The following is a 27,472-nucleotide window of genomic DNA, read 5'->3' on the forward strand; positions in this document are numbered from 1 at the left end:
TAAATGTTAGTTATTTATGGTAAATAAAATAAAATACAAATGGTTGTTTTAGGTTTTATCACGATGGATTTGAGCTATGACATTACATTTGTTTTCAATTGTGTTCGATGTTTGGTGGGCCTATTTTCTATTGCGAATGAATCCTACTAAAATGTTATGTTATGTAAATACGTTTCAGACGTTTTCTTTACCATTTGCCAACCACGTCTGAATATGAAACAGATTTGTATAAATAAACCACTATTTGTGATAATACTGTGCATTAGGGGACATAAAACAGAGAGACCACATACTTACACCTTGTTCTTGACAGTAATTATAAACCTGGAAAATGATTTACTGCCAATTGCATCACCCCTAAATGCATGTATACATCTTTTCTTTGAATGATTGATTTTGCTTTATAAAACCAACTCGGTGCTTGGGGTTTTGTGTGATGTGCAGGAACAGTAATACCGTATCAGTAATACCGACTTATAACAGTATTATCATAAATTCCTCTAGTCATCCCTGAATCAATGTATTTAACAGTTATTTAACTAAGCAAGTCAGTTAAGAACAAATTCCCCAATATTCTGCAGTTGGTTGGACCAGAAAAAAATAAGGGATAAAATGTCGTTTAATATGTTTAAATGCCCTACATACAATCCCGAGCTAATTATTTCTAACCAATCGTGAGTAAAAGGGTTTGTCCAGGCATCCAATAGAAATAAAACAATTTGAGCGGACTATTTGAACGGGAAAAAAGGAGAAAGATGATTGGTTCGTCGAAGTGTCAATATCGAGCTGGTGTAGAAAAACAACCCTCCGTACTAAATCCACTGTAGTTCATAAGTAATGTTTAACCAAGTTACTTATTACAACATAAAATGTGTCTAGCACTATCAACTCTTTAATAAGTACTAAAAGGTAGTAAACTACAAAAGGAGGCAGACTTTCCTCGACAAGTCAAAACAAGGTGGATAGCAACGGACGTGATTGGCTAACGCGACATTGACGTCAGTTTCTGGGTGTGGAAATTCTCAACATCAACAAAAAGAGAAAAGAAATGAGAAACAAGAGATTACAAGGAACAAACAATAGTTTGGGACGTGAGAATATATCGATGTAACTAACATAACAGGTAAATATTGAAATTCATAAAGTTGTACACGAGATGCAATAAAACTGAATAGATGTGAGGTAATGTGAAATGTTCTAATGCTATTGTAAGACTATTGTATCATCTAGTTCAATTAATTCCTTCCTGAAGCCAGGATTAAATGTTTTTTTTTATCGTGATTATTTTAAAACGGCACTATAAATCTCTATTGGTTTTGCCTTTTTAATGGTTGTCGATGAAATTTGGCATCTTCAATTGATTTTCTCACAGCGAAAAACCTAGATAACCCAGTTCGCTGCCTTGGCTTTGTTATTTATCGTCTCTGTTAGTTAACGTTATACCCTGGCTGGTTTAGTTTGCGCTACTTCCTCATAGAGCAGTCGAGATTTTACACCAAAAAATATGTTTGTTTTTTTACATCACCGACTAGTATCTGCAACCCGCTTTTATTAGACTAAAATGTTATATCGATTGAACACCAAGATCTATGAAAATCGAAGGGAATTGCCAGGGAATGAACTCTGACCTTAGGCGAGAACAAGAATACCCCCCCACCCCGTCGACGATTTGAAGCATTATTTGCCATCTAATAGATTCAAGCGAACGCCGTGTTGCTGTATTATCCGTTTTTCTAGTGTCTCACAACATAAAACATTTGGCATAACTAAAACTGTTTTTCACTCTTAAGTGGGGTTTGTTCTGATGTATGTAAGCGTTATTAACCTAAGACATCTGACACCGTATCCCAGTTGAGAGAGAGAGAGAGGGGGGCAGACCTGGAACCTATCGCCTGGGTGAATGAATGTAACGTTAACGGACAACCATTAACATCAGACTCTTGTTGTTTTACAGTGGAATTATTTCTGATTTCTGTAACAATACAGTCTAAAAGATGGAAGCCGTTAAACTTATGAGGGAGCTGAAAACCAATTTTGAACAGGAGATGAATTATCTTCCGAAAGAAACGGGACTCCACTTGATCGAATCAACCAGAGAGGTAGATATTCACTGCAGTACAGTAAATATGCTGTACGATCAATATTATTATTATTATAAATAAATTGTTAAATATAAATCCTGGAACAATAACATTATGGTTAAACAAATATTTTTTTTTAAACTATCACCTATTACATATTAATACACATTTAATGCCTAAAATGTTTTATGAATTACAGAATGCCAGCCAAGGAATCTCAGCTAAATGTAGGGACGTCAAAGTGGAAGACCTCTGGAGCCTAACCAGTTTCTTTGGGTACAGCACCCAGACCTTCGTTCTGGCAGTCAACCTGCTAGACAGATTTTTGGCCATGATGAAGGTGAGATGAAAAACCAAATAAAAGCAGACTGCAGAAAGAATTTCAACCCTTTAAAAATGTAACATTTTGTTCTCATTTCTTGACAAAAACAACCATGACACAATGTAAAAAAAATTAGCATAAACATTTCAAAGTTAAATGAAAAAGGAGGTGGCTTGACTAATGATTGCATATGTCCACTAATTACAAGCCTTTGTGTGCGTGTGTGTTACTCCTCTTCAGGTCCAACCCAAACATCTAGCCTGCATTAGCATCAGCTGCCTCCACATCGCAGCCAAAGCAGTCGAAGAGGATTGTAACTTGTCTTCCACCAATGAACTTATTCGTATCAGCCAGTGCAAGTTTACAGTTTCGGACCTCACTCGCATGGAGAAGATCATTTCCGAGAAACTCAACTTCCAACTCGAAGCCATCACAGCCTTAACCTTTTTGCACCTATACCATAGAATCACACGCTCACACACCTCAGACAGGTAAGGCACCCATTATGACAGATAAAACAAAATAGCCTAATTCTGAAGATAGCAATGGTGACATAATGAACTAGACATGAACTTTAAGCAGCTGTTGACATATCTGGCTTCTCATTAGGGCTGGCACAATTACCATATCTGACCAATCACGGTCATCCAAAATTCCATAACGTCACAGCCCGACTTATCATCATGGTGCTGTCAAGACAACTGGGATCTTGTGGTGGGGGGGGCATCGCAGTGCTTGAGGTGTCACTACAGCCCCCGGGTTCAATTCCAGGCTGTCACAGCTGGCCGTGACACCCATGAGGCGGTGCACAGTGTCGTCTGGGTTCTAATTATTTCTTTATTTAACTTGGCAAGTCAGTTAAGAACAATTTTTGATTTACAATTATGGCCTAGGAACAGTGGGTTTGGCAGCTCAGGGATCCGTTCTAGCAACCTTTCGGTTACTGGCCCAACACTCAAACCACTAGGCTACCTGCCACCCCAGGGGAGGGTTTGGCTGGCCGGGATGTCCTTGTCCCATTGCGCTCTAGATACTCGTTGCGGGCCGGGCGTCTCTAAGCTGGCTTGGGTTGCCAGTTGGACAGTGTTTCCTCTGACACATTGGTGCGGCTGGCTTCCGGGTTAAGGGAGCAGTGTGTCAAGAAGCAGTGCGGCTTGGCGGGGTCGTGTTTCGGAGCATGCGTGGCTCTCGACCAGACGTGCTCAATGGAATTGAGATCCAGGCTCTTCGCTGGCCATGGCAGAAAACTGACTTTACTGTCTTCCAGGAAATCACGCACAGAATGACCAGTATGGCTGGTGGCATTTTGTCATGCTGGAGGGTCATGTCAGGATGAGCCTGCAGGAAGGGTACCATATGAGGGAGGAGGATGTCTTCCCTGTAACGCACATCGTTGAGATTGCCTGAAATGACAAGCTCCGGCCGATGATGCTATGACACACCGTCCCAGACCATGACGGACCCTCCACCTCGATCCCGTTCCAGAGTACAGGCCTCAGTGTAACGCTCATTTCTTCGACGATAAACGCGAATCGGACCGTCAGACAAAACCGTGGCACGTCAGTGAAGAGCACCTTTTGCCAGTCCGGTCTGGTCCAGCGACGGTGGGTTTGTGCCCATAGGCGACATTGTTGCCTGTAATGTCTGGTGAGGACCTGCCTTACAACAGGCCTTCAAGCCCTCAGTCCAGCCTCTCTCAGCCTATTGCGGACAGTCTGAGCACTGATGGAGGGATTGTGCGTTCCTGGTGTTAACTCGGGCAGTTGTCATCCTGTACCGATCCTGTGCAGGTGTTGTTATAAGTGGTCTCCCACTGCGAGGACGATCAACTGTCCGTCCTGTCTCCCTGTAGCGCGGACATTGCAATTTATTGCCTTGGCCACATCTGCAGTGCTCATGCTTCCTTGAAACATGCTTAAGGCACATTCACACAGATGAGCAGGGACCCTGGGCACCTTTCTTTTGGTGTTTTTCCAGAGTTAGTAGAAAGGCCTCTTTAGTGTCCTAAGTTTTCATAACTGACCTTAATTGCCTACAGTCTGTAAGCTGTTAGTGTCTTAACGACCGTTCCACAGGTGCATGTTCATTAATTGTTCATGGGAAACCGCGTTTAAACCCTTTACAATGAAGATCTGTGAAGTTATTTGGATTTTCTATGAATTATCTTTGAAAGACAGGGTCCTGAAAAGGGGACTTGTTTTTGTTGCTGAGTTTATACTCAAATAAAAATACCAAATCGGAGCTCGTTTCCCCCTATCATTGTTTCCAAAGTGACATTATTCCTGACTGTGAAAGGACAGCACTGGTTTTATCTATTGGAACAGCATTACTGAACATTCTCAGATAACACGTTCCCCACCATCAATTATGTAACAAAGTAGCCTAATAACCTTGTTTTCCCATCGAACTGATTCAAATGAATTTTGTCTCTCATAAAGGAAGGAGGCCCTGAACCTCGACACACTAGAGGCCCACCTCAAAGCCTGCCTCTGCCGCATCACATTTTCTAAAGCTAAAGTAAGGCGTGACCCCAGAGCATTAGCAGTCCCTAGCGTCTATAGGCCTAGTTTACATATTCCAGTAGACCTCAAGGCAGCAGTTTGTGATGTACGGTTTTTCTTCTTCTTTGTTCTCTTCCAGCCGTCCATCTTGGCCCTGTCCCTCCTCACTCAAGAGATTGAAGCCATGCAGTCTGTTGACATGCTAGAAATAGCACATAGTGTTCAGAGACATCTGAAGGTAAACCATTACTGTAGTGTCAAAGGCCTTGAGAACTTATCACAAAATAATTTTAAAGTATTCCTTTGGTTAACAAAATAACACAATCAGTTTCCTGTCATATTTGCACACAAACATTTTTTTTGTGACCCTGGAACCAGTGTTACATGTTGTAAAGCCCTTAAGCCCTTGTCCATAAGGTCTCATATGACAACTGACCCATATAGGAGGACATTTTTTAAAGGGGCCCTTTTACATTCTCGGCCTCAAGTTCTCGAACTGCCATCCTTTGACAACACCTGGAATCCATCCCAATGGTATTTGCTGACCCTGTCAATTATTTTTCCATGGTGTCCAATGTTATGATGACCCGGTGTTCTTTTACAGATCACCGACACGGAGCTGCTACACTGGAGGGGGCTCGTAGCCAAGTGTCTGTCTGACTACTCTTCCCCTGAATGTAGCAGACCCAACAATAAGAAGCTCGTCTGGATAGTGTCGAGAAGGACAGCTCAGAACCTACACACCAGCTACTGCAACGTCCCTGAACTGCCGACCATTCCCGAGGACTGCTGGGACCAAAGGTAACCAGGAATACATGATGAATACTGTACTTTAGGAAGGAAGAAATACTTCCCACGTGCTCATCAAAAACACATTGGCAGTAGGCATACATTCCTGAAAAGTACATTCTTGGAGAGGACACAGTATTACGAGATTCGTCTATATACACACACACACACACTGTATGACAACAGAAAACACGTTGGAAAATCCCCAGACAACTGAATACTGCTGGGGGAACCGGGCCCAGCTGCTGGGGGAACCCGGGCCCAGCAGCTGGGGGAACCCGGGCCCAGCAGCTGGGGGAACCGGGCCCAGCAGCTGGGGGGAAACCGGGCCCAGCAGCTGGGGGGAAACCGGGCCCAGCAGCTGGGGGGAAACCGGGCCCAGCAGCTGGGGGAAACCGGGCCCAGCAGCTGGGGGAACCGGGCCCAGCAGCTGGGGGAACCGGGCCCAGCAGCTGGGGGGAACCGGGCCCAGCAGCTGGGGGGAACCGGGCCCAGCAGCTGGGGGGAACCAGGCCCAGCTAATCAGAATTAGTTTTAACCCACAAAAGGGCTTTATTACACAGAAATAATTCTCAGTTCAACACTTAACATGTTGCATTTTATATTTTTTGGTTCAGTTTAAAAGGGCACATTTAAATACCTCACCCGACAATTAAGCCCCACCCCTCCAGTGTATGGCCACTCCTAGTTTCAGTTCTTACGGTATACTATAGTAATCCTGTGTGCAACCTGTGACTTGTAAGGGAGGGGTTTCATCCGCTCTGTGACGTCACGGCCCTGCCTGTTGCATCAGTTAACCTAGCCCTACAGCCTGTCTACAGAGGCCCATCCCTGTCTGCTTCACGTTGCTCACGATTACTCAGACATGACATGTATGCGGGTGAGTGACTTGTCACTTCCTACCTGCCTAGCAACCAGTTGCCATAACTGCTCAGCCACATTGTTGCACAACCAGTTCCACCTCCACATTCCGAAGAGGACTTGAATTGTTGGGATTAATCATGTAGACAAACAATAATAGTAAGGATGAAAATATATTTTCTGTTTGCAAACAGGATCAACGATGAGAACTAACCTGGCCGTGCTGCTGCTCCAGTTTCAACTGTTCTGCCTGTGATTATTATTATTTGACCATGCTGGTCATTTATGAACATTTGAACATCTTGGCCATGTTCTGTTATAATCTCCACCCGGTACAGCCAGAAGAGGACTGGCCACCCCACATAGCCTGGTTCCTCTCTAGGTTTCGGCCTTTCTAGAGAGTTTTTCCTAGCCACCGTGCTTCTACACCTGCATTGCTTGCTGTTTGTGGTTTTAGGCTGGGTTTCTGTACAGCACTTTGAGATATCAGCTGATGTACAAAGGGCTTTATAAATACATTTGATTTGAACTAATTAAATATTAACGTATTCAATTGTCCCCCCCCCCCTTTTGTTCTTTCAGCGAGGACTCGTGTGAAGACATGAGTTCTGGGGAGGAGAGCCTGAGCAGTTCCCTGGGTTCTGATGCAGAGGGACCTTACTTTCCTCTTCATTTCCGCTGCCAGAGCAACCACCGAAACAAATACCACCATCCCAACCCCCTGTGAAGGAGCCACAGTGCCTGGGTTCCACAACCACCGTTTATACTGTAGGGTTATGTTCATTAGTGAAACGTTTCGTAGCATTAGACACGTTTAGGAAGTCACGTTTAACACGTGACAGCCCATTTTGGTTCCTGGTGAATATAACCCAGAAAAAAAAAAATATAGATATAATTTTGTTAGTTCAAAAGGGCTACCAGTGTTTGGCCTGTTACAAACCAATCAATATACTGAATCTTATTTTAAGCTAAACAAAAATGCATTTATGGGGAAACTTAAACCTGACGGGTGGTGGAATGCATCAACTCAAAGATAAAACATTTTATACTCTTTCTTTGTTGTTGTAGATTGTAGCTTTAAAAAAAAAAAGTGTTGTTGCATGTTTGGATTTGTAACATTCTACAATCAGACCATCCCAAATTAGTATCCTATCCAGTGCACTACTTTTGACCAGAGCCGAATGAGCCCCGGGCCACAAAGTAGTGCCCTACAGAGAGATATAGATCGTGTAGCATTTAGGATGCACTATAGAACACAGCCAAGGTACAATAGACTTGTCTGGGGAGTAAGAACAAGTACGTTCCATAGTTTTCCTATGACATGTTATCGTTGAGTTGTGTTCGCTGCCTGATGGTTCGGTTATCCCTCTACAAGGTTCAACGGTCAAAAGACGACATCTGTTTGCATGTTATTATACAGGAAAACACCACGTGCCTGTGTGGTCTTGTTAACCTCGAAATTTGCCAATTCTTTTTTTAGGTTGTAGGGTAACTTATATTTGGCTGGTATGTAAGTGGAAGAAATGTATGGGATGGAGTTTATCATAATGTACATTTGTATAAAAGTATGTATGTATGTGTGTAAAAAGAAAAAGCACCTTTGTAGATATTAACTTATTTGTAATTTTTTTGCCAATGTTGTATGACAAAACAAAAAAAAACTATTTTGGACATCTGAATCTCTGGGCTTTTTGATTTTGACTATCATAATGACTTATTTTGAAATGTTTTTGCTTCAGTCAGATTATGCCTGTACTGGCCTATTTGAACACAACGACTTGCAATATATCAACCCGGAGGCAATAACTGGACAACATCGAGTGATGTTCTAGGTCTAGAAATGTCTTATAACCAAAGTCAGTAGGCAATTCACACTTCCTGTACTGTCACATAACCAAAGTCAGTCGCTCAACCAAACCTGCTTCAGTCAGATAATAGATAAGATGCTGGTCTAGAACAATATTAATGCATATAGATTTTATTTTAACACCCCCCCCCCACAAAAAAAAATCTGTGACTTCAATGCTTTTGGTTTCTAGAATATTCCAGAAATCTCTCAACCAATTCACAGTCCTGTCGCATAACACGTGAAATCACCCAACAAAAACAACCAAAGGTTGAAAAAGATCCCTCGTCATAGTTCCATCCATCATAATCTCCTCATTTGAAAAAGATCCCTCGTCATAGTTCCATCCATCATAATCTCCTCATTTGAAAAAGATCCCTCGTCATAGTTCCATCCATCATAATCTCCTCATTTGAAAAAGATCCCTCGTCATAGTTCCATCCATCATAATCTCCTCATTTGAAAAAGATCCCTCGTCATAGTTCCATCCATCATAATCATCTCATTTGAAAAAGATCCCTCGTCATAGTTCCATCCATCATAATCTCCTCATTTGAAAAAGATCCCTCGTCATAGTTCCATCCATCATAATCTCCTCATTTGAAAAAGATCCCTCGTCATAGTTCCATCCATCATAATCTCCTCATTTGAAAAAGATCCCTCGTCATAGTTCCATCCATCATAATCTCCTCATTTGAAAAAGATCCCTCGTCATAGTTCCATCCATCATAATCTCCTCATTTGAAAAAGATCCCTCATCATAGTTCCATCCATCATAATCATCTCATTTGAAAAATAACTGTTGGATGTGAGGCTACATCCATCAATACTCCTCCGATCAGAAACCCATACGAGACTTCTTCCTTTTGGGTTGTGAGGAGGTTAGTCCCACTTTCAGGTTCCTCTGTGAAGAAGAGATGGAGGACAGCTGAGAAGAGGTGGCCAAAGGTGTATTATGTCTGCTCTCGTTAAATCCTACTCCCTGTGAGGCATCCATAGGCTCCTGGGATCCAAAGAGAGAATTTAAATAATCCTGATTCTGTGGCTTGGGCTTCTGGGTTGCCACCACAGTTCTCAAAATGTCCGCCGCGTTGGAGTCAGAACCTGCTGTTGTCCAGGGCGACGACTTACCAATGGTGGGCTGTTTTTTGGGTGTAAACAGTAGCTCGGAACTAGTGAACTGTGAATAGGGGATAGTGGGCTGTGAACTACTACTGCTCTGTGAATAGGGGATAGTGGGCTGGGAGAGGAAACTACTAAGCTGCTCCAGTGGTTTAGTTGGTTTTGAACCAAACTCCCTACGAGGTGTTGTGGGCTGTGAGCTACTGGTCTGTGGTGTTGGTGTGGTAGCCCTCGGTGTACCCGGCTCAGACAGGGTGAACCACTTGGTGTTGTCACAGCTGGTGGCCACACTGTCTACATCGGAGCTGGCGTACTGACTGGCTGCCGACGACCAACCGGAGAGAGAAGCGCTGTCCAGGTCTGATTGGTAGCTGACAGACGAGGTGAAGCTGCCCGATAGGTCGATACGACTGTGAGCCTTCGCCCGTTTCTGTCTCCTCCTCTTCCTCCGCAGAGCCTCTACCTTCAAAATCAACCAATGAATATGTCAATCAACATCTCCATTGTCCTAATTGGGAAATGTATAGTCAGGGTGAAAAACCAACATTCACAATAACCACCACCTCAGCGGGAGCATTCAGAAGGAAACAATGGAACATTCAGATAGATAACGACGAGAACAAAACATGCCTTTTCGACACGTTGAACAAGGAATCATGGTCAGCTCTATTGATGTCATATCTGCAGCATAGGACAACGTGGTCCAGATACACAGGTGATAAAATAAGAACAGAGATACGTTACCTTCTCCTCTCGGTTCAGCCCCAGCCTCTCCTCCCACCAGCTCCTCCATCCCCCCAGCCCGGGCTCCCACGATGCACTCATCCTCTCGCTCAGCACATCAGCCCACTCAGAGGGCTCCACGGGTGCCGGGACAGGGACCAGAGCCAGGGGTTTGAGACAGGTGTTCCTGTGGACGAGAACATTACCATTCCTCATGGTCTCCCTCAGGTCCTCCCTCAGGGTCTGACGACAGTGATCTCCCAACGGATCTCTCTGAAGGCTGTCGTCGGGTAGAAGATCCTTGGTTTTTGTGGTCTTGTGCGGGAGATTGCGGCGCTCCCAGGGGCACTTGAACAGTTTGAGCAACCACTTCCTCCAAATCAACAGAGCCTCATCACTGACTTTAACCTTTGGCCTGACGGGGTTCATGTTAACATTAGTGTCCAAACACTGGGCTGTAGGTAGAGGAACTATAGCAGTGGTTTCCTGAGTATCAGTTAATCCTGTGTTTGTTGCTAGCGTCGGGTACGGGTCGTCATAAGGGTCGTTGATAACCATCTCCAGTCCAGCCCTAAGTGTGTCCCACGGCTGCCCCCTTCCCTCGAACCCAGAGTCACCCTCAGGAGACGGCGATCCGGAGGAATACCATGTCTCATCTAGGGTACTGCTTCTTGGGGTTTGATGCAGACCTTCTCTTAATGTATCAACTGGTTGTTTTAGTCTCTGTACATCTCCGCTACGTCCCTCGGGTCCCTCGGGTCCCACGGAGTTCTGGGTTGGTGTCGGTGGGTCGTCTTTACTGAAGGACTCAGTCTGGGACTTTAGCGTGTGGTAAAAGATGTCTCCGGCCTCAGTGAGTTGCAGCACACAGATACAGTCCTCCTTGGCTCGGCTCTGATGGATGACAGTAAGACCTGAAAGGACAGAAAACGTGAGTTTATGAGCCTATTCAACATAAAAGCACCAACTTCACTAATTAAGCTCAATGAGAACTGAAAGTAATTTCGCCAGATATGTAAACATTTAAGTGATGATGGATTTGGCGTTACATCAGTGACATCTCACCAAACGCATCTACAATAACATCCCATAAACAAACATAACATGCTTAGGGACATATTTTCAATACAACATTATTTACACAGTGCTTACCAGCAGCAGGATTGGCTAGTCTGTCCTGGGCATGGTGCTGTCTGTGGGGGAGTTGGACAGGCAGGTGTCCAAGGCTGTCTCTGGGGCTGAGCAAGGCCCGAGGTGGGCCTCTGGTGACGCAGGCCTCCTCCCTACCACCTGGAAAACCAGACGGAACAGTTAAATAAAGGTAAAATAATTAAATTAACTAGGCAAGTCAGTTAAGAACAAATTCTTATTTTCAATGACGGCCCTAGGAACAGTGGGTTAACTGCCTGTTCAGGGGCAGAACGACAGATTTGTACCTTGTCAGCTCGGGGGTTTGAACTTGCAACCTTTCGGCTAGTCCAACGCTCTAACCACGAGGCTACCCTGCCGCCCCAACAGTAGACATCATAGAAAGTCAATAGCCATGTGTGCCTCCAGAGTGGCACTGCATCTCAGTGCTAAAGGCGTCACTACATACACCCTGGTTCGATTCCGGTACTGAATCACAACCGGCCATGATCGGGAGTCCCATAGGGCAGCGCACAATTGGCCCAGCATCATCCGGGGTAGAGGAGCGTTTTGCCCAGGGTGGGCAGTCATTGTAAAATAAGAATTTGTTCTTAAATCGACCCTATCCCAAGGTTAAATAACATTGATCAAATAGTCATTATGTTATGCATCTCTGTTCAGTGAGACACACCTGGGTTCATATAGTATTTGTTTTATTTGCAAGTGCTCCAAGAACTCCAGGCTCAATGACAAAGTGTTTTATTTTCTATCCAGGTGCACAGTAAGACTGGTTGGTCAGCAGTAGCCTGATGCACAGGATTTACTCAAACAAAAACCCCCAACCTGGCACACACACACACTCTAGAACGACTGCACACACCCGAGTACTGTAGCAGGATCACTTCCTGTGATCTCTGAGAGCCCAGCAGCACCTTGGTAGTCCCGCCCCCCGACGGCAACCCCGCCACGACCTGGGAAAACATGGGAGGATGCTCCATCATGTGATCCCACTGGATCATGGGGAGGCAGGGGAAACGCTCATCCATGACGTAAGCAGAGTGCTGTGAATAACAAAGATCACAAGAACATCTGAAGAAACAGACTCACAACAAGTCGTTTGGTAGGTCAAAAGCGGGAGTCGTTTGGTAGGTCAAAAGCGGGAGTCGTTTGGTAGGTCAAAAGCGGGAGTCGTTTGGTAGGTCAAAAGCGGGAGTCGTTTGGTAGGTCAAAAGCGGGAGTCGTTTGGTAGGTCAAAAGCGGGAGTCGTTTGGTAGGTCAAAAGCGGGAGTCGTTTGGTAGGTCAAAAGCGGGAGTCGTTTGGTAGGTCAAAAGCGGGAGTCGTTTGGTAGGTCAAAAGCGGGAGTCGTTTGGTAGGTCAAAAGCGGGAGTCGTTTGGTAGGTCAAAAGCGGGAGTCGTTTGGTAGGTCAAAAGCGGGAGTCGTTTGTTGTCAATGTGGCCCATTGTGAGGGTTGTAACAGAGTTGATCCTTAGAGCTGGAATACAGCCAAATACATTCCAGAATTGTGAAGTGAACAAGGAACTGGCGCACCCAAAACATTTAGGGGCTATATGCAAATAAAAATGAATGGCACTGTAGAGCCCTGATGTGATAGGTCAATTAGAATTTTAATTAAAAAGGTACTGCACCTGTGTGGTGACGAGGTGGTGGAAGGTGTGGACATCTCTCAGGTAATTGGACAGGATGACTCTCTCTCCACTCTTACAGTCAGGAGTTTGGCCGATACGAAACAGCGTGTGGCTATAACTATCTTTGGTCTGTAAAGACAGAGACACACACAACGTTAACATCTACCAAACTTCAGGTCACTTCATATTTCTCAAAACCAAGATGATTTTTTAAATTTTAATAAATAGCCGTCATATTGTTCCATTTCCAATTGTAAACACGTAAGAGATGATCTGATATGGCTGGGTTTAAACCTTCAGAATAGAAATGTTAGGAAACGTGTTTGTCAAATCAGCACAGCAACACTGCTATATTACCCTGATATCAGTGAGCTCCACACCTGTCCGGTCAGCATACACCATCACCCTGGGGTGGCCAGAGAAGTCACACCATCTCCATGACGACTTAGAATTGAAGTACAGGTTACTGTACTCCTGACGGAACTTCTGCAAACTAAAATATGACAAGAGGGAACACTGTTAGTGATACGGGCAGCACGCCCTACACGCCCCGAGACGACCCGGGCAGCACGCCCCGACCCGGGCAGCACGCCCCGAGCCGGGCAGCACGCCCCGAGCCGACACGAGACAATCCGGGTAGCACGCCCTACACGCCGGGAGACGGGCAGCACGCCCCAAGACGAGACGGGCAGCACGCCCCAAGACGAGACGGGCAGCACGCCCCAAGACGAGACGGGCAGCACGCCCCAAGACGAGACGGGCAGCACGCCCCAAGACGAGACGGGCAGCACGCCCCAAGACGAGACGGGCAGCACGCCCCAAGACGAGACGGGCAGCACGCCCCAAGACGAGACGGGCAGCACGCCCCAAGACGAGACGGGCAGCACGCCCCAAGACGAGACGGGCAGCACGCCCCAAGACGAGACGGGCAGCACGCCCCAAGACGAGACGGGCAGCACGCCCCAAGACGAGACGGGCAGCACGCCCAAGACGAGACGGGCAGCACGCCCCAAGACGAGACGGGCAGCACGCCCCAAGACGAGACGGGCAGCACGCCCCAAGACGAGACGGGCAGCACGCCCCAAGACGAGACGGGCAGCACGCCCCAAGACGAGACGGGCAGCACGCCCCAAGACGAGACGGGCAGCACGCCCCAAGACGAGACGGGCAGCACGCCCCAAGACGAGACGGGCAGCACACCCTACATGCCAAGAGACGAGAAGCACGCCCTACACGCCAAGAGACGAGACGGGCAGCACGCACACAACCTTGGCTACACTTTCAAAAAAACATTTTGGTTTATTTCATTCCATTTATGAATTATCAACTTAAATCATTGTCTTTAGTTTGTAATGCTCCTGTCAATCTTCAACTTAAATCATTGTCTTTAGTTTGTAATGCTCCTGTCAATCTTCAACTTAAATCATTGTCTTTAGTTTGTAATGCTCCTGTCAATCTTCAACTTAAATCATTGTCTTTAGTTTGTAATGCTCCTGTCAATCTTCAACTTAAATCATTGTCTTTAGTTTGTAATGCTCCTGTCAATCTTCAACTTAAATCATTGTCTTTAGTTTGTAATGCTCCTGTCAATCTTCAACTTAAATCATTGTCTTTAGTTTGTAATGCTCCTGTCAATCTTCAACTTAAATCATTGTCTTTAGTTTGTAATGCTCCTGTCAATCTTCAGTAAGGATGTTGCAAGTTTGCTATCACAGGCTGCTTTGGGCCAGACCAAATTAATAGTTGATACAATGTTGCAAGTTTGCTATCACAGGCTGCTTTGGGCCAGACCAAATTAATAGTTGATACAATGTTGCAAGTTTGCTATCACAGGCTGCTTTGGGCCAGACCAAATTAATAGTTGATAAAATGTTGCAAGTTTGCTATCACAGGCTGCTTTGGGCCAGACCAAATTAATAGTTGATACAATATTGCAAGTTAGCTATCACAGGCTGCTTTGGGCCAGACCAAATTAATAGTTGATACAATGTTGCAAGTTTGCTATCACAGGCTGCTTTGGGCCAGACCAAATTAATAGTTGATACAGTGTTGCAAGTTTGCTATCACAGGCTGCTTTGGGCCAGACCAAATTAATAGTTGATACAATGTTGCAAGTTTGCTATCACAGGCTGCTTTGGGCCAGACCAAATTAATAGTTGATACAATGTTGCAAGTTTGCTATCACAGGCTGCTTTGGGCCAGACCAAATTAATAGTTGATACAATGTTGCAAGTTTGCTATCACAGGCTGCTTTGGGCCAGACCAAATTAATAGTTGATACAATGTTGCAAGTTTGCTAGCACAGGCTGCTTTGGGCCAGACCAAATTAATAGTTGATACAATGTTGCAAGTTTGCTATCACAGGCTGCTTTGGGCCAGACCAAATTAATAGTTGATACAATGTTGCAAGTTTGCTATCACAGGCTGCTTTGGGCCAGACCAAATTAATAGTTGATACAATGTTGCAAGTTTGCTATCACAGGCTGCTTTGGGCCAGACCAAATTAATAGTTGATAAAATGTTGCAAGTTTGCTATCACAGGCTGCTTTGGGCCAGACCAAATTAATAGTTGATACAATATTGCAAGTTTGCTATCACAGGCTGCTTTGGGCCAGACCAAATTAATAGTTGATACAATGTTGCAAGTTTGCTATCACAGGCTGCTTTGGGCCAGACCAAATTAATAGTTGATACAGTGTTGCAAGTTTGCTATCACAGGCTGCTTTGGGCCAGACCAAATTAATAGTTGATACAATGTTGCAAGTTTGCTATCACAGGCTGCTTTGGGCCAGACCAAATTAATAGTTGATACAATGTTGCAAGTTTGCTATCACAGGCTGCTTTGGGCCAGACCAAATTAATAGTTGATACAATGTTGCAAGTTTGCTAGCACAGGCTGCTTTGGGCCAGACCAAATTAATAGTTGATACAATGTTGCAAGTTTGCTATCACAGGCTGCTTTGGGCCAGACCAAATTAATAGTTGATACAATGTTGCAAGTTTGCTATCACAGGCTGCTTTGGGCCAGACCAAATTAATAGTTGATACAATGTTGCAAGTTTGCTATCACAGGCTGCTTTGGGCCAGACCAAATTAATAGTTGCTTGCAGACAGGCCATGCATAGACAATGTCATTTATAGGATATTTATTTTTATCCACCAGGATAGATAGATATGTTTTTGTTGCTTAATGTAGGTTATTTTTTACATAATAGAAAATGTCAATAGAAGTTTATTTTGGATTTGTATCTTGTTCATTTAGATAGAATTATGACTAACTACATGACAGTGACTTTTTAGATATGAAGACTATTATAAATGAAACTGTCCCAGGAAAATGTGTGTATTAAACTCATATCGGGCAGATCAGTCGAAATTGTACGACAACTCGGCACTCCACACGGAAAAAGGTTGCCGCCCCCTGGTGTAGCCTATTACCGGCAACAGTCCCATTCGTGGATTTAACAATGGTGGAAAAGTGTACACTTTTCTTAGGGAGAGGGGTCATGGAGAACAGGAGAAGGGTAGATCATTGGGGCAGGGCCATGAGTTCAGTGACAGATATCTAAGCCTCTTACCCTTTGCCCACTGTCCATAGATAGGCAGCTCCACTCTCACTGGCCACCAGGAGCTCTCCCTGGACATGGGGACTAAAAGACAACAAAATCCCCTGTTTATACAAAGGTTTACATTTTAAAAAGAGTCTGTAGCAAGGTTGGTTGGGGTCAATTCCATTTCAAATTACAGTCAATTCAGGAAGTACACTCACATTTCAATTCCATTTCTTAAAATTCAAAAGCATTGAAGAGAATTTGAATTTCAGTATACTTCCTGAATTGGGTGGAATTGACCCCATTCCTGGTCTGTAGTAGAAACCGTACATAATCATGAACAGTAACTTGACTGCAAAAACTATTCCTAAAATCAGAGTGACATACGCAGAGAAAACCTATCATAAAGATGAACAATATATGTGATGAACAATCATAGCTACAGTCATGAGACTAGCTTGCTAGAGCGTCCATCTCCTCAGACGCCGGCTTGTCAGGGCCAGACAGCTCTTTAATCACCACACACATTCAGAACCAGTGCTAAACAGTATAGGAGAACAAAGCTTTTTACTATGACAGAACGACCTAAAAGGCCTATAGCAGAACGGCCCATAGCAGAACGGCCTATAGCAGAACGGCCCATAGCAGAACGCAGAACGGCCCATAGCAGAACGGCCCATAGCAGAACGGCCCATAGCAGAACGGCCCATAGCAGAACGGCCCATAGCAGAACGGCCCATAGCAGAACGGCCCATAGCAGAACGGCCCATAGCAGAACGGCCCATAGCAGAACGGCCCATAGCAGAACGGCCCATAGCAGAACGGCCCATAGCAGAACGGCCCATAGCAGAACGGCCCATAGCAGAACGGCCCATAGCAGAACGGCCCATAGCAGAACGGCCCATAGCAGAACGGCCCATAGCAGAACGGCCCATAGCAGAACGGCCCATAGCAGAACGCAGAACGGCCCATAGCAGAACGGCCCATAGCAGAACGGCCCATAGCAGAACGGCCCATAGCAGAACGGCCCATAGCAGAACGGCCCATAGCAGAACGGCCCATAGCAGAACGGCCCATAGCAGAACGGCCCATAGCAGAACGGCCTATAGCAGAACGGCCCATAGCAGAACGCAGAACGGCCTATAGCAGAACGGCCTATAGCAGAAGGCAGAACGGCCTATAGCAGAACGGCCCATAGCAGAACGGCCTATAGCAGAACGGCCTATAGCAGAACGGCCTATAGCAGAACGGCCCATAGCAGAACGCAGAACGGCCTATAGCAGAACGGCCTATAGCAGAAGGCAGAACGGCCTATAGCAGAACGGCCCATAGCAGAACGGCCTATAGCAGAACGGCCTATAGCAGAACACAGAACGGCCTATAGCAGAAGGCAGAATGACCTATAGCAGAACGGCCTATAGCAGAACACAGAATGACCTATAGCAGAACGGCCTATAGCAGAACACAGAATGACCTATAGCAGAACGGCCTATAGCAGAACGCAGAACGGCCTATAGCAGAACGCAGAACGGCCTATAGCAGAACGCAGAACGGCCTATAGCAGAACGCAGAACGGCCTATAGCAGAACGCAGAACGGCCTATAGCAGAACGCAGAACGGCCTATAGCAGAACGCAGAACGGCCTATAGCAGAAGACAGAACGGCCTATAGCAGAAGGCAGAATGGCCTATAGCAGAACGGCCTATAGCAGAACACAGAACGGCCTATAGCAGAAGGCAGAATGACCTATAGCAGAACGCAGAACGGCCTATAGCAGAACACAGAACGACCTATAGCAGAACGGCCTATAGCAGAACGCAGAACGGCCTATAGCAGAACGCAGAACGGCCTATAGCAGAACGCAGAACGGCCTATAGCAGAACGCAGAACGGCCTATAGCAGAACGCAGAACGGCCTATAGCAGAAGACAGAACGGCCTATAGCAGAAGGCAGAATGGCCTATAGCAGAACGGCCTATAGCAGAACACAGAACGGCCTATAGCAGAAGGCAGAATGACCTATAGCAGAACGCAGAACGGCCTATAGCAGAACACAGAATGACCTATAGCAGAACGGCCTATAGGCCTATAGCAGAACACAGAACGACCTAAAGGCCTATAGCAGAACACAGTTATAACGTTAAAAAATGCTAACAAATATTGTGTTAAGATATACTAGGGGTGCACAATGAATCAATAATTTTATTTCTATGACTCCAACAGTTCACCCAAGTGGGTCAATGTTTAATCAATCGCTATTCAATTATTTGGCCACATCGTGCAGGCACACACACACACACACACACACACACATATATATACACACACACACACACACACACGTGTCTCGCAAGACATGCAATGACCATGGCTGGCCGGTTTACGCGGCGGCTGGCCGAGGGCTACCTTTCTTAAAGAAGGAGAGACTCAGTCACACCGCTCCAACCTACCTGGCACTGAGACACGTAGCAGGCTGCTTGGTCTGAATGACCTCCAGAGACTTAGGGATGTTCTTCTCACTGACCATCCAGACACCGCACAGGTGGTCACAGCGCACCCCCACGTGACCTACGGTAGGAACACAACAGAGTCAGTTTAACACTGCTCATGTAAAGACTTTGGGCTGCATGTCCATTCAACAGCAAGCTAAATGGTTAAAACTCAAACTACAAGCCTTCCAAGTGGCACAGCGGTCTAAGGCATTACTACGGTCCCCGGTTCATATCCCAGACTGTGCCACAACCGGCCATGTTCGAGAGTCCCATAGGACGACTCACAATTGGCCTAGCGTCATCCAGGTTAGGGGGGGGGGTGCTTAATTGGCTCATCGCGCTCTAGCGACTCCTTGTGGCAGGTCGGGTGCCTGCGGGCTGACCCCGAGTGCCAGTTGAACTGTGTTTCCTCCGACACATTGGTGTGGCTGGCTTCCAGGTTAAGCTGGCGGGTGTTAAGTAGCGCGGTTCGGCAGGTCATGTTTCAGAGGACGCATGACTCGACCTTCGACTCCTGAGCCTGTTGGGGAGCTGCAGCGATGAGACAAGATCTGGGAGAAAAGGGGGGCAACCCCCCCCCCCTCAAAAAAATGTTTACTCAAAACTAGACAAAGGAAATAGACAAAGATAACATGACCCGAATTAGGGTCAACTCGATTTCATTCATTTAATTCGGAAAGTAACCTGAAATTCCTAATTTTCCCTTGGCAATGAGGAAATTACAATTTCAGTTAAACCTACTTCCTGAGTTAAACATCAAAGAACAGGATACAATATGGCACATGCATTTATGCATGCTGTTACTGAGCTTACATTCATCCTGCTGAAGGCCGATGGTGATCTGTCTGATTGTACCATTGAGCTGGAATGAGAGAGGCTTGTGGCTCACATCAAAACATGGAGGCTTCCCTTCTTGGAACTCTAGCACCACCCTGTGGAAGTCTGTGGTACTGCACTAAGGATTTTTTTTTTTATGTTGTTCTTGAAATGGGTTGAATTAAAGTGGATGAACAACTGCAAAAATATAAATCGCCAAAAATATCCTTACGACTGTTATCCAGGTTGTGAAGGCCTCAATGCAATGGGGAAAGGGCAGGCCACCAGTAAAAATATTTCAAGACAAATTTTCTTGATAAGATTACATCGAAGGATACTAAGCTTGTTTAGGCCAGCTTTCCCAGGGTACACCAGACAGCCTTGCTGAGAGATACTGGTGTTGGTAAAACAAATGTACCCTATGGCACCCCCTGTGGCGTGGTCAGAGAACTGCTCCTGCCCTCTCTGATAGGTCAGCTCCTCATGGAGATGATCAGCTAGCAGGGCTGGGGGGATGTCATGAATCACATCTGATAACAGGTTGTGGTACCTTTTGGCCTGCCGCCCAAAATGAGTTAACTCGCACCTAGGTAGAGGACAGAGAACCCTTTAAATAAACCCCAGGTAGAGGACAGAGAACCTTTTCTATAAACCCCAGGTAGAGGACAGAGAACCTTTTCTATAAACCCCAGGTAGAGGACAGAGAACCTTTTAAATAAACCCCAGGTAGAGGACAGAGAACCTTTTCTATAAACCCCAGGTAGAGGACAGAGAACCTTTTCTATAAACCCCAGGTAGAGGACAGAGAACCTTTTCTATAAACCCCAGGTAGAGGACAGAGAACCTTTTAAATAAACCCCAGGTAGAGGACAGAGAACCCTTTAAATAAACCCCAGGTAGAGGACAGAGAACCTTTTCTATAAACCCCAGGTAGAGGACAGAGAACCTTTTAAATAAACCCCAGGTAGAGGACAGAGAACCCTTTAAATAAACCCCAGGTAGAGGACAGAGAACCTTTTCTATAAACCCCAGGTAGAGGACAGAGAACCTTTTCTATAAACCCCAGGTAGAGGACAGAGAACCTTTTAAATAAACCCCAGGTAGAGGACAGAGAACCTTTTCTATAAACCCCAGGTAGAGGACAGAGAACCTTTTAAATAAACCCCAGGTAGAGGACAGAGAACCCTTTAAATAAACCCCAGGTAGAGGACAGAGAACCTTTTCTATAAACCCCAGGTAGAGGACAGAGAACCTTTTCTATAAACCCCAGGTAGAGGACAGAGAACCTTTTAAATAAACCCCAGGTAGAGGACAGAGAACCTTTTAAATAAACCCCAGGTAGAGGACAGAGAACCTTTTAAATAAACCCCAGGTAGAGGACAGAGAACCTTTTCTATAAACCCCAGGTAGAGGACAGAGAACCTTTTCTATAAACCCCAGGTAGAGGACAGAGAACCTTTTCTATAAACCCCAGGTAGAGGACAGAGAACCTTTTCTATAAACCCCAGGTAGAGGACAGAGAACCTTTTCTATAAACCCCAGGTAGAGGACAGAGAACCCTTTAAATAAACCCCAGGTAGAGGACAGAGAACCCTTTAAATAAACCCCAGGTAGAGGACAGAGAACCCTTTAAATAAACCCCAGGTAGAGGACAGAGAACCCTTTAAATAAACCCCAGGTAGAGGACAGAGAACCCTTTAAATAAACCCCAGGTAGAGGACAGAGAACCTTTTAAATAAACCCCAGGTAGAGGACAGAGAACCCTTTAAATAAACCCCAGGTAGAGGACAGAGAACCCTTTAAATAAACCCCAGGTAGAGGACAGAGAACCCTTTAAATAAACCCCAGGTAGAGGACAGAGAACCCTTTAAATAAACCCCAGGTAGAGGACAGAGACCCTTTAAATAAACCCCAGGTAGAGGACAGAGAACCCTTTAAATAAACCACAGGTAGAGGACAGAGAACCCTTTAAATAAACCCCAGGTAGAGGACAGAGAACCCTTTAAATAAACCCCAGGTAGAGGACAGAGAACCCTTTAAATAAACCCCAGGTGGAGGACAGAGAACCCTTTAAATAAACCCCAGGTAGAGGACAGAGAACCCTTTAAATAAACCCCAGGTAGAGGACAGAGAACCTTTTAAATAAACCCCAGGTAGAGGACAGAGAACCCTTTAAATAAACCCCAGGTAGAGGACAGAGAACCCTTTAAATAAACCCCAGGTAGAGGACAGAGAACCCTTTAAATAAACCCCAGGTAGAGGACAGAGAACCCTTTAAATAAACCCCAGGTAGAGGACAGAGAACCCTTTAAATAAACCCCAGGTAGAGGACAGAGAACCCTTTAAATAAACCCCAGGTAGAGGACAGAACATTTTCTATAAACTTGAATGCAATGATGGACAACCAGGGGAGCTGGAAGTCAGAGGACACCACCAAGGAAAATAAGTAGCGGAGAAAGAATTTCACACTTTGTTTTCTAGACTCAACAGCTTCTTGCTGAGCAATAACCCTTCTAGGTAGAGTGGATGAAAAGGGGATTGTGTGCGCTTGATGACCACTGAATCAGAAGCAGACACCACAGCACTGGCCACTAACACGGGACCGTCACATCATGAAATGCCATGGTAGGATCAGGATATTGCATAGCAGGGACTTTCAAATCAACTCAGGGTGAATGTGATGGGCACAGCCTACATCTATAAAAGTACACAGTGCCCGTTGGTGGAAGGCCTCGATGTAGAGCAGTGTCTCGGCTAGGACATAAGGCTTAGGACATAAGGCTTAGGACATAAGGCTTAGGACATAAGGCTTAGGACATAAGGCTCAGGACATAAGGCTTAGAGTGCCTCACTATGTACTTACTTCTTGTATTTAAATGTGTGCATGAAATTCTCCATCTGCCACATGTGAACAGCATTTCTTTCACTTCCCTGGAAAATTACAAAACAGGTGGTTAAACTTCATTCCATATAAAAAAAATATTGGGGGGGGACATCAGACATCAGGACAGTCACCTTTCTCCTCCCCTGTCCAAAGTTGAATTTGTCCCCCAGGATATGGCTCATTGTGCAAAAAGCATCCTTGTACTTATACTGGTAGAAGTTCTGCATCTACAAAAGGAGAAATCATACAAATATAAATCACGTGATCTCAGTGTGTGTTCAGTGGGGAAAAAATAAAATAAAAGAAATCAGGAAGTAAAGAAGGTTTGTTACATGCTCTGAGAAGTCCATAGGATCGGACAGAGCTGTTGATGACCATTTGGGGCCTAAAAAAAATAAATCATTATATTTCAGTTCAAATGATGAGTGACATTCACAAAAGTAACAATTGTCTAAAAATCTTATCCTTATCAAACAATATGAAATGCACTGACGGGCCACTACCTCTTTTTGGTCGCAGAAGTGGTATTGCTATTGGTTCCACTGGCACCCAAGGCTCTCCCTTCACTTGGTGTTGAGATTCAAACTTCCAATCTACTTTTGGTAGACTGTCTTTCTAAAATAATTCAAAAATACATTTAAAAAAACTCCAGTAAAAATAGCAAAGGATTTTCAGGGTGAAAGTGATTTTAAAACAAGACTCTGGCCTACGATCCTCCTTAGCATAGTAGGAGAAACATAGTCACTTGCTTTGGCAATGTTAACACATGTTTCCCATGCCAATAAAGCCCTTGAATTGAAACAGTGAACTAGAAAGGGCATCGATTTCATAATCACAACTCACCTCGTGTAGAGGGTCGTTTAGGTCCAACACTTGACCATAGGAACCCCAACCTCCGACGTTGTGTCTAAACGTAGAACTGGGGGGCCCAGAGTTGAAATAACCCGGGAAAAGTTTTCTTGGGAAAATGTAATCCATGTCTGAAAGAATCGCAACCTATAGGCCCGGTATGTCCAGTCTGGGCATGTTCTACTGACGTTAAATAGTTCACGGTAAATGTGTCGAGGCTCGCAAGTCTCTAAATTAGATAACTACGTCTCCGCTCTCAATGCCCCCACTTTAAAATGTGACATTTCCGTTCCGATACGATATTTGTCAAGTCAAGTTAATTAAATTGTAGAAATCCAGCGATATTGACGGAACACGTGTAACACAAAAAAATATATAGTCGCCACTCCAGCAGGGCGAATGGCGTACGTCGGAAATAAGCTTTTCCATTAGTTACAACAGTCACACAGTCTAATGTGGCTTTTTCGTAAACATTTATGAAATGAAATATTAACTGTTTTGTCTTCAATTAAGATTGGGATTAGGCATAAAGTTAACAGTGTAGTTAAGGTAAGGGTTAGGTTTAAAATCACATTTTAAGAAAATAAAATGTAGAAATTAGCGGGGTTATGACTTTGTGGCTGTGGTAACTAGTAACGACCGGAAAACAGGGGAGGCGTGGTCAATCACACCATTGGTCAAAAATAGCCAAAGTCATAAGAGTGACAGGAAGTTTGGCCAGTTAGATCTGCGTACCTACAGAATACCTTTTTCGGAACGCCTAGGTTGAAAATGACAGCTGTATCACAGAGTTTCTTAACCCAGAGGCGCAACATCGCAAGACTTCTGGGACCGCTTGAGAAACTGTTCCAAAAGACGAGGTCAGGGTTTGAGATTTGAGAAGTCAATGAGAGAAGTAAAATATTCTTCCTTAGTTGTTTATTTTCTCGAAATCTAAAGGCACAACCTAGATTTGAGCCAATGTTATTAAATCCAACCTTGTGGAATAGACAAACTGATACGTTTTTATTTTCGTTAAAAAAAACAACGTTGTATTGAAAGGAGGACCTTTGAGTTAACGACTTGCACATGCGCAGTTTGCCGCGAGAGGCCCGTTAGACGTGATTTTATTTTTATTTTATTTAACCCTTTATTTAACTAGGCAAGTCATGAGTTTAGCTAGCCAACTTCGCCATGACATCGCGTAAAAGTGCGACCGGGGATCTATTGGATAAGCAGTTTTAGCCTATCTTTATGCTGTACTGTCGATGACTGTACATTTCCGACCGAGACACGATTAACTATTTTACAATAAGGGGATTCGATTATCTGGCCCGGGTTACCCGGTAGAGGGTGTTTGCACCGGGTGAAAAGTGAAAGCATTCGATTGGGAACCGGGCTGCATCTCGGGCGTGAGCCAGGTGCCCAGTTCAAAACCCACTGCGAATTCGGCTCAAAACAAAAGTGATGTTGCCTAAACTAGAGTAAACACGTGTGGAGTAGTGAGTACGATTCTATGTTTTCACAAAGGTGATTGCTTTAAAAAAAACACGTTATCTGCCTACAAATTAAAACAAGTTCGAAACAAAATTCGAATATAGACCTATATTTTATGGAATAGAAATGTTATATGTTTCTGAACGAACCCCATGCTACCTTGTTGACAACATGACTGCAGGGAAGATTATTGTTCCATCGAAAAGGGTGCTCCTTTGCACAGGTTGCAAATTGCACAGGTCATATTTTCACGATTTGGACATGAATTTGCTTTCTAAAGCTAATAAACATGTGGAAATGTGAGCAGCATTTTGTATTCTTAGTTTAATTAGTTAGGGAGCGTAAACAAACTTTTTTTTTACATTCGAATTTCAATAGGTCCTTGGTCATGTGACCTAGTGACCTCAAACAGGGTTCAGAATGTTCACTGACTATGCCTTCATATCGCACACTCCGATGTTTGTCTACTTTCATCTCATGCTATTAGACTTAAATTTGTAAGTTTACAGGCCATCTACAAAAAATAAAAAAATAAAAGTTTTTGACCTAATTGTCACATAACAGCTAACCATTCATTATTGAAAATATAACTATCAAACAAACCTGCATTATAAAGACCCCTCAGCTGAAGGTGCCCTGCTGCATGGTGGAAGTTATTTCCCCTCCTTTCCACTTTATGTCCGCCCAGTCGTCTTTTCCATGGCAGGACCTTCTCATTTTGAAGTACTCTCTTTTTTATGTAAACATAATGGAATTCTGATTAGTTATAGGCAAATGAATACACAGGCCAAATTGGTATACTGTTTTCCTCATCACTATAATCTAGTAGAAATTTAGTAGTAAGGTAGAGGTAATTTCCTTTATGCCCCATTCTACACACAGCCTACATTATAGGCACTGAACCATTCACAGGACAATAATAAAATAACCATATAGGATCCAACCCTGTCACAGAGCGAAAAAATGTAGAGCGTTTGTAGACTTCAAGAAAAAAATATTAAGTGACAGGTTCATCAGTACGTGCTTAATTAAAGAAAATCAGATCACAGATGACAGTGCCCACCAAATCTATGACAATAGAGAATAAATTGTAAGCACCAAAGTGTGTTTGTCAAAATAATATCTGAAAATATCAGTTGTGGAAACATAATACTTCTATTTGCAATAGCAATGTACCAACACTACATGTAGGACGGACAAAAGACATTCCCAGATATAGTATAAAAAAATATATATTTGTTTTATTTCACCATTATTTAACCAGGTAGGCCAGTTGACAACAAGTTCTCATTTACAACTGCGACCTGGCCAAGATAAAGCAAAGTGGTGTGACACAAACAACAACACAGAGTTACACATGGAATAAACAGACGTACAGTCAATAAAACAATATAAAAATCTATATATAGTGTGTGCAAATGAAGTAAGATTAGGAAGGTAAGGCAATAAATAGGCCGTAGTGGGGAAATAATTACAATTTAGCAATTAAACACCGGAGTGATAGATGTGCAGAAGATTAATGTGCAAGTAGAGATACTGGGGTGCAAAGGAGCAAAATAAAAAAAAATATATAAATAAAATAAATAACAATATGGGGATGAGGTAGTTGGATGGGCTATTTACAGATGGGCTATGTACAGGTGCAATGATCAGTGAGCTGCTCTGACAGCTGATGCTTAAAGCTAGTGAGGGAGATATGAGTCTCCAGCTTCAGTGATTTTTGCAGTTCGTTCCAGTCATTGGCAGCAGAGAACTGGAAGGAAAGGCAGCCAAAGGAAGAATTGGCTATGTGGGTGACCAGTGAGATATACAGTGGGGCAAAAAAGTATTTAGTCAGCCACCAATTGTGCAAGTTCTCCCACTTAAAATGACGAGAGAGGCCTGTAATTTTCATCATAGGTACACTTCAACTATGACAGACAAAATGAGGGAAAAAATCAGGAAAATCACATTGTAGGATTTTAAATGAATTCATTTGCAAATTATGGTGGAAAATAAGTATTTGGTCACCTACAAACAAGCAAGATTTCTGGCTCTCACAGACCTGTAACTTCCTCTTTAAGAAGCTCCTCTGTCCTCCACTCGTTACCTGTATTAATGGCACCTGGTTGAACTTGTTATCAGTATAAAAGACACCTGTCCACAACCTCAAACAGTCACACTCCAAACTCCACTATGGCCAAGACCAAAGAGCTGTCAAAGGACACCAGAAACAAAATTGTAAACCTGCACCAGGCCTGGAAGACTGAATCTGCAATAGGTAAGCAGCTTGGTTTGAATAAATCAACTGTGGGAGCAATTATTAAGAAATGGAAGACATACAAGAACCCTGATAATCTCCCTTGATCTGGGGCTCCACGCAAGATCTCACCCCGTGGGGTCAA

General features: G+C 44.3%; 2 protein-coding genes across 5 annotated transcripts; one reads left to right on the forward strand and one right to left on the reverse strand.

The window, feature by feature from the left end:
• Positions 1 to 998: 998 nt before the first annotated feature.
• LOC123999432 (cyclin-G2-like) lies at positions 999 to 8,225 on the forward strand. Of its 2 annotated transcripts, none has more exons than XM_046305221.1 (8): positions 999 to 1,123; positions 1,955 to 2,099; positions 2,281 to 2,421; positions 2,644 to 2,894; positions 4,842 to 4,920; positions 5,044 to 5,142; positions 5,509 to 5,705; positions 7,137 to 8,225. In XM_046305221.1, exons 2-8 carry the CDS (start codon positions 1,995 to 1,997, stop codon positions 7,279 to 7,281), a joined length of 1,017 nt encoding a protein of 338 aa, XP_046161177.1. In that variant the 5' UTR covers positions 999 to 1,123; positions 1,955 to 1,994; the 3' UTR covers positions 7,282 to 8,225. The 2 variants fall into 2 exon arrangements, with proteins under 2 accessions (XP_046161177.1, XP_046161178.1); XM_046305222.1 differs by having other exon boundaries at positions 1,061 to 1,123; positions 1,987 to 2,099.
• Positions 8,226 to 8,516: 291 nt separating this feature from the next.
• taf1c (TATA-box binding protein associated factor, RNA polymerase I subunit C) lies at positions 8,517 to 24,045 on the reverse strand. 3 transcript variants are annotated; one of them, XM_046305218.1, is made up of 15 exons: positions 23,607 to 24,045; positions 23,267 to 23,378; positions 23,096 to 23,148; positions 22,895 to 22,990; positions 22,743 to 22,810; positions 20,218 to 20,465; positions 19,877 to 20,005; positions 19,022 to 19,139; positions 16,600 to 16,671; positions 13,379 to 13,514; positions 13,022 to 13,150; positions 12,254 to 12,344; positions 11,398 to 11,535; positions 10,267 to 11,159; positions 8,517 to 9,985 (listed from the first exon to the last, which is right to left on the reverse strand). In XM_046305218.1, exons 1-15 carry the CDS (start codon positions 23,739 to 23,741, stop codon positions 9,239 to 9,241), a joined length of 3,165 nt encoding a protein of 1,054 aa, XP_046161174.1. In that variant the 5' UTR covers positions 23,742 to 24,045; the 3' UTR covers positions 8,517 to 9,238. The 3 variants fall into 3 exon arrangements, with proteins under 3 accessions (XP_046161174.1, XP_046161173.1, XP_046161175.1); XM_046305217.1 differs by having other exon boundaries at positions 12,254 to 12,434; positions 23,607 to 24,041; XM_046305219.1 differs by having other exon boundaries at positions 12,254 to 12,434; positions 23,267 to 23,374; positions 23,607 to 23,741.
• Between the last annotated feature and the right edge of the window lie 3,427 nt (positions 24,046 to 27,472).

The sequence above is a fragment of the Oncorhynchus gorbuscha genome, linkage group LG16 (assembly GCF_021184085.1).
Source record: "Oncorhynchus gorbuscha isolate QuinsamMale2020 ecotype Even-year linkage group LG16, OgorEven_v1.0, whole genome shotgun sequence".
Lineage (NCBI taxonomy): Eukaryota > Metazoa > Chordata > Actinopteri > Salmoniformes > Salmonidae > Oncorhynchus > Oncorhynchus gorbuscha.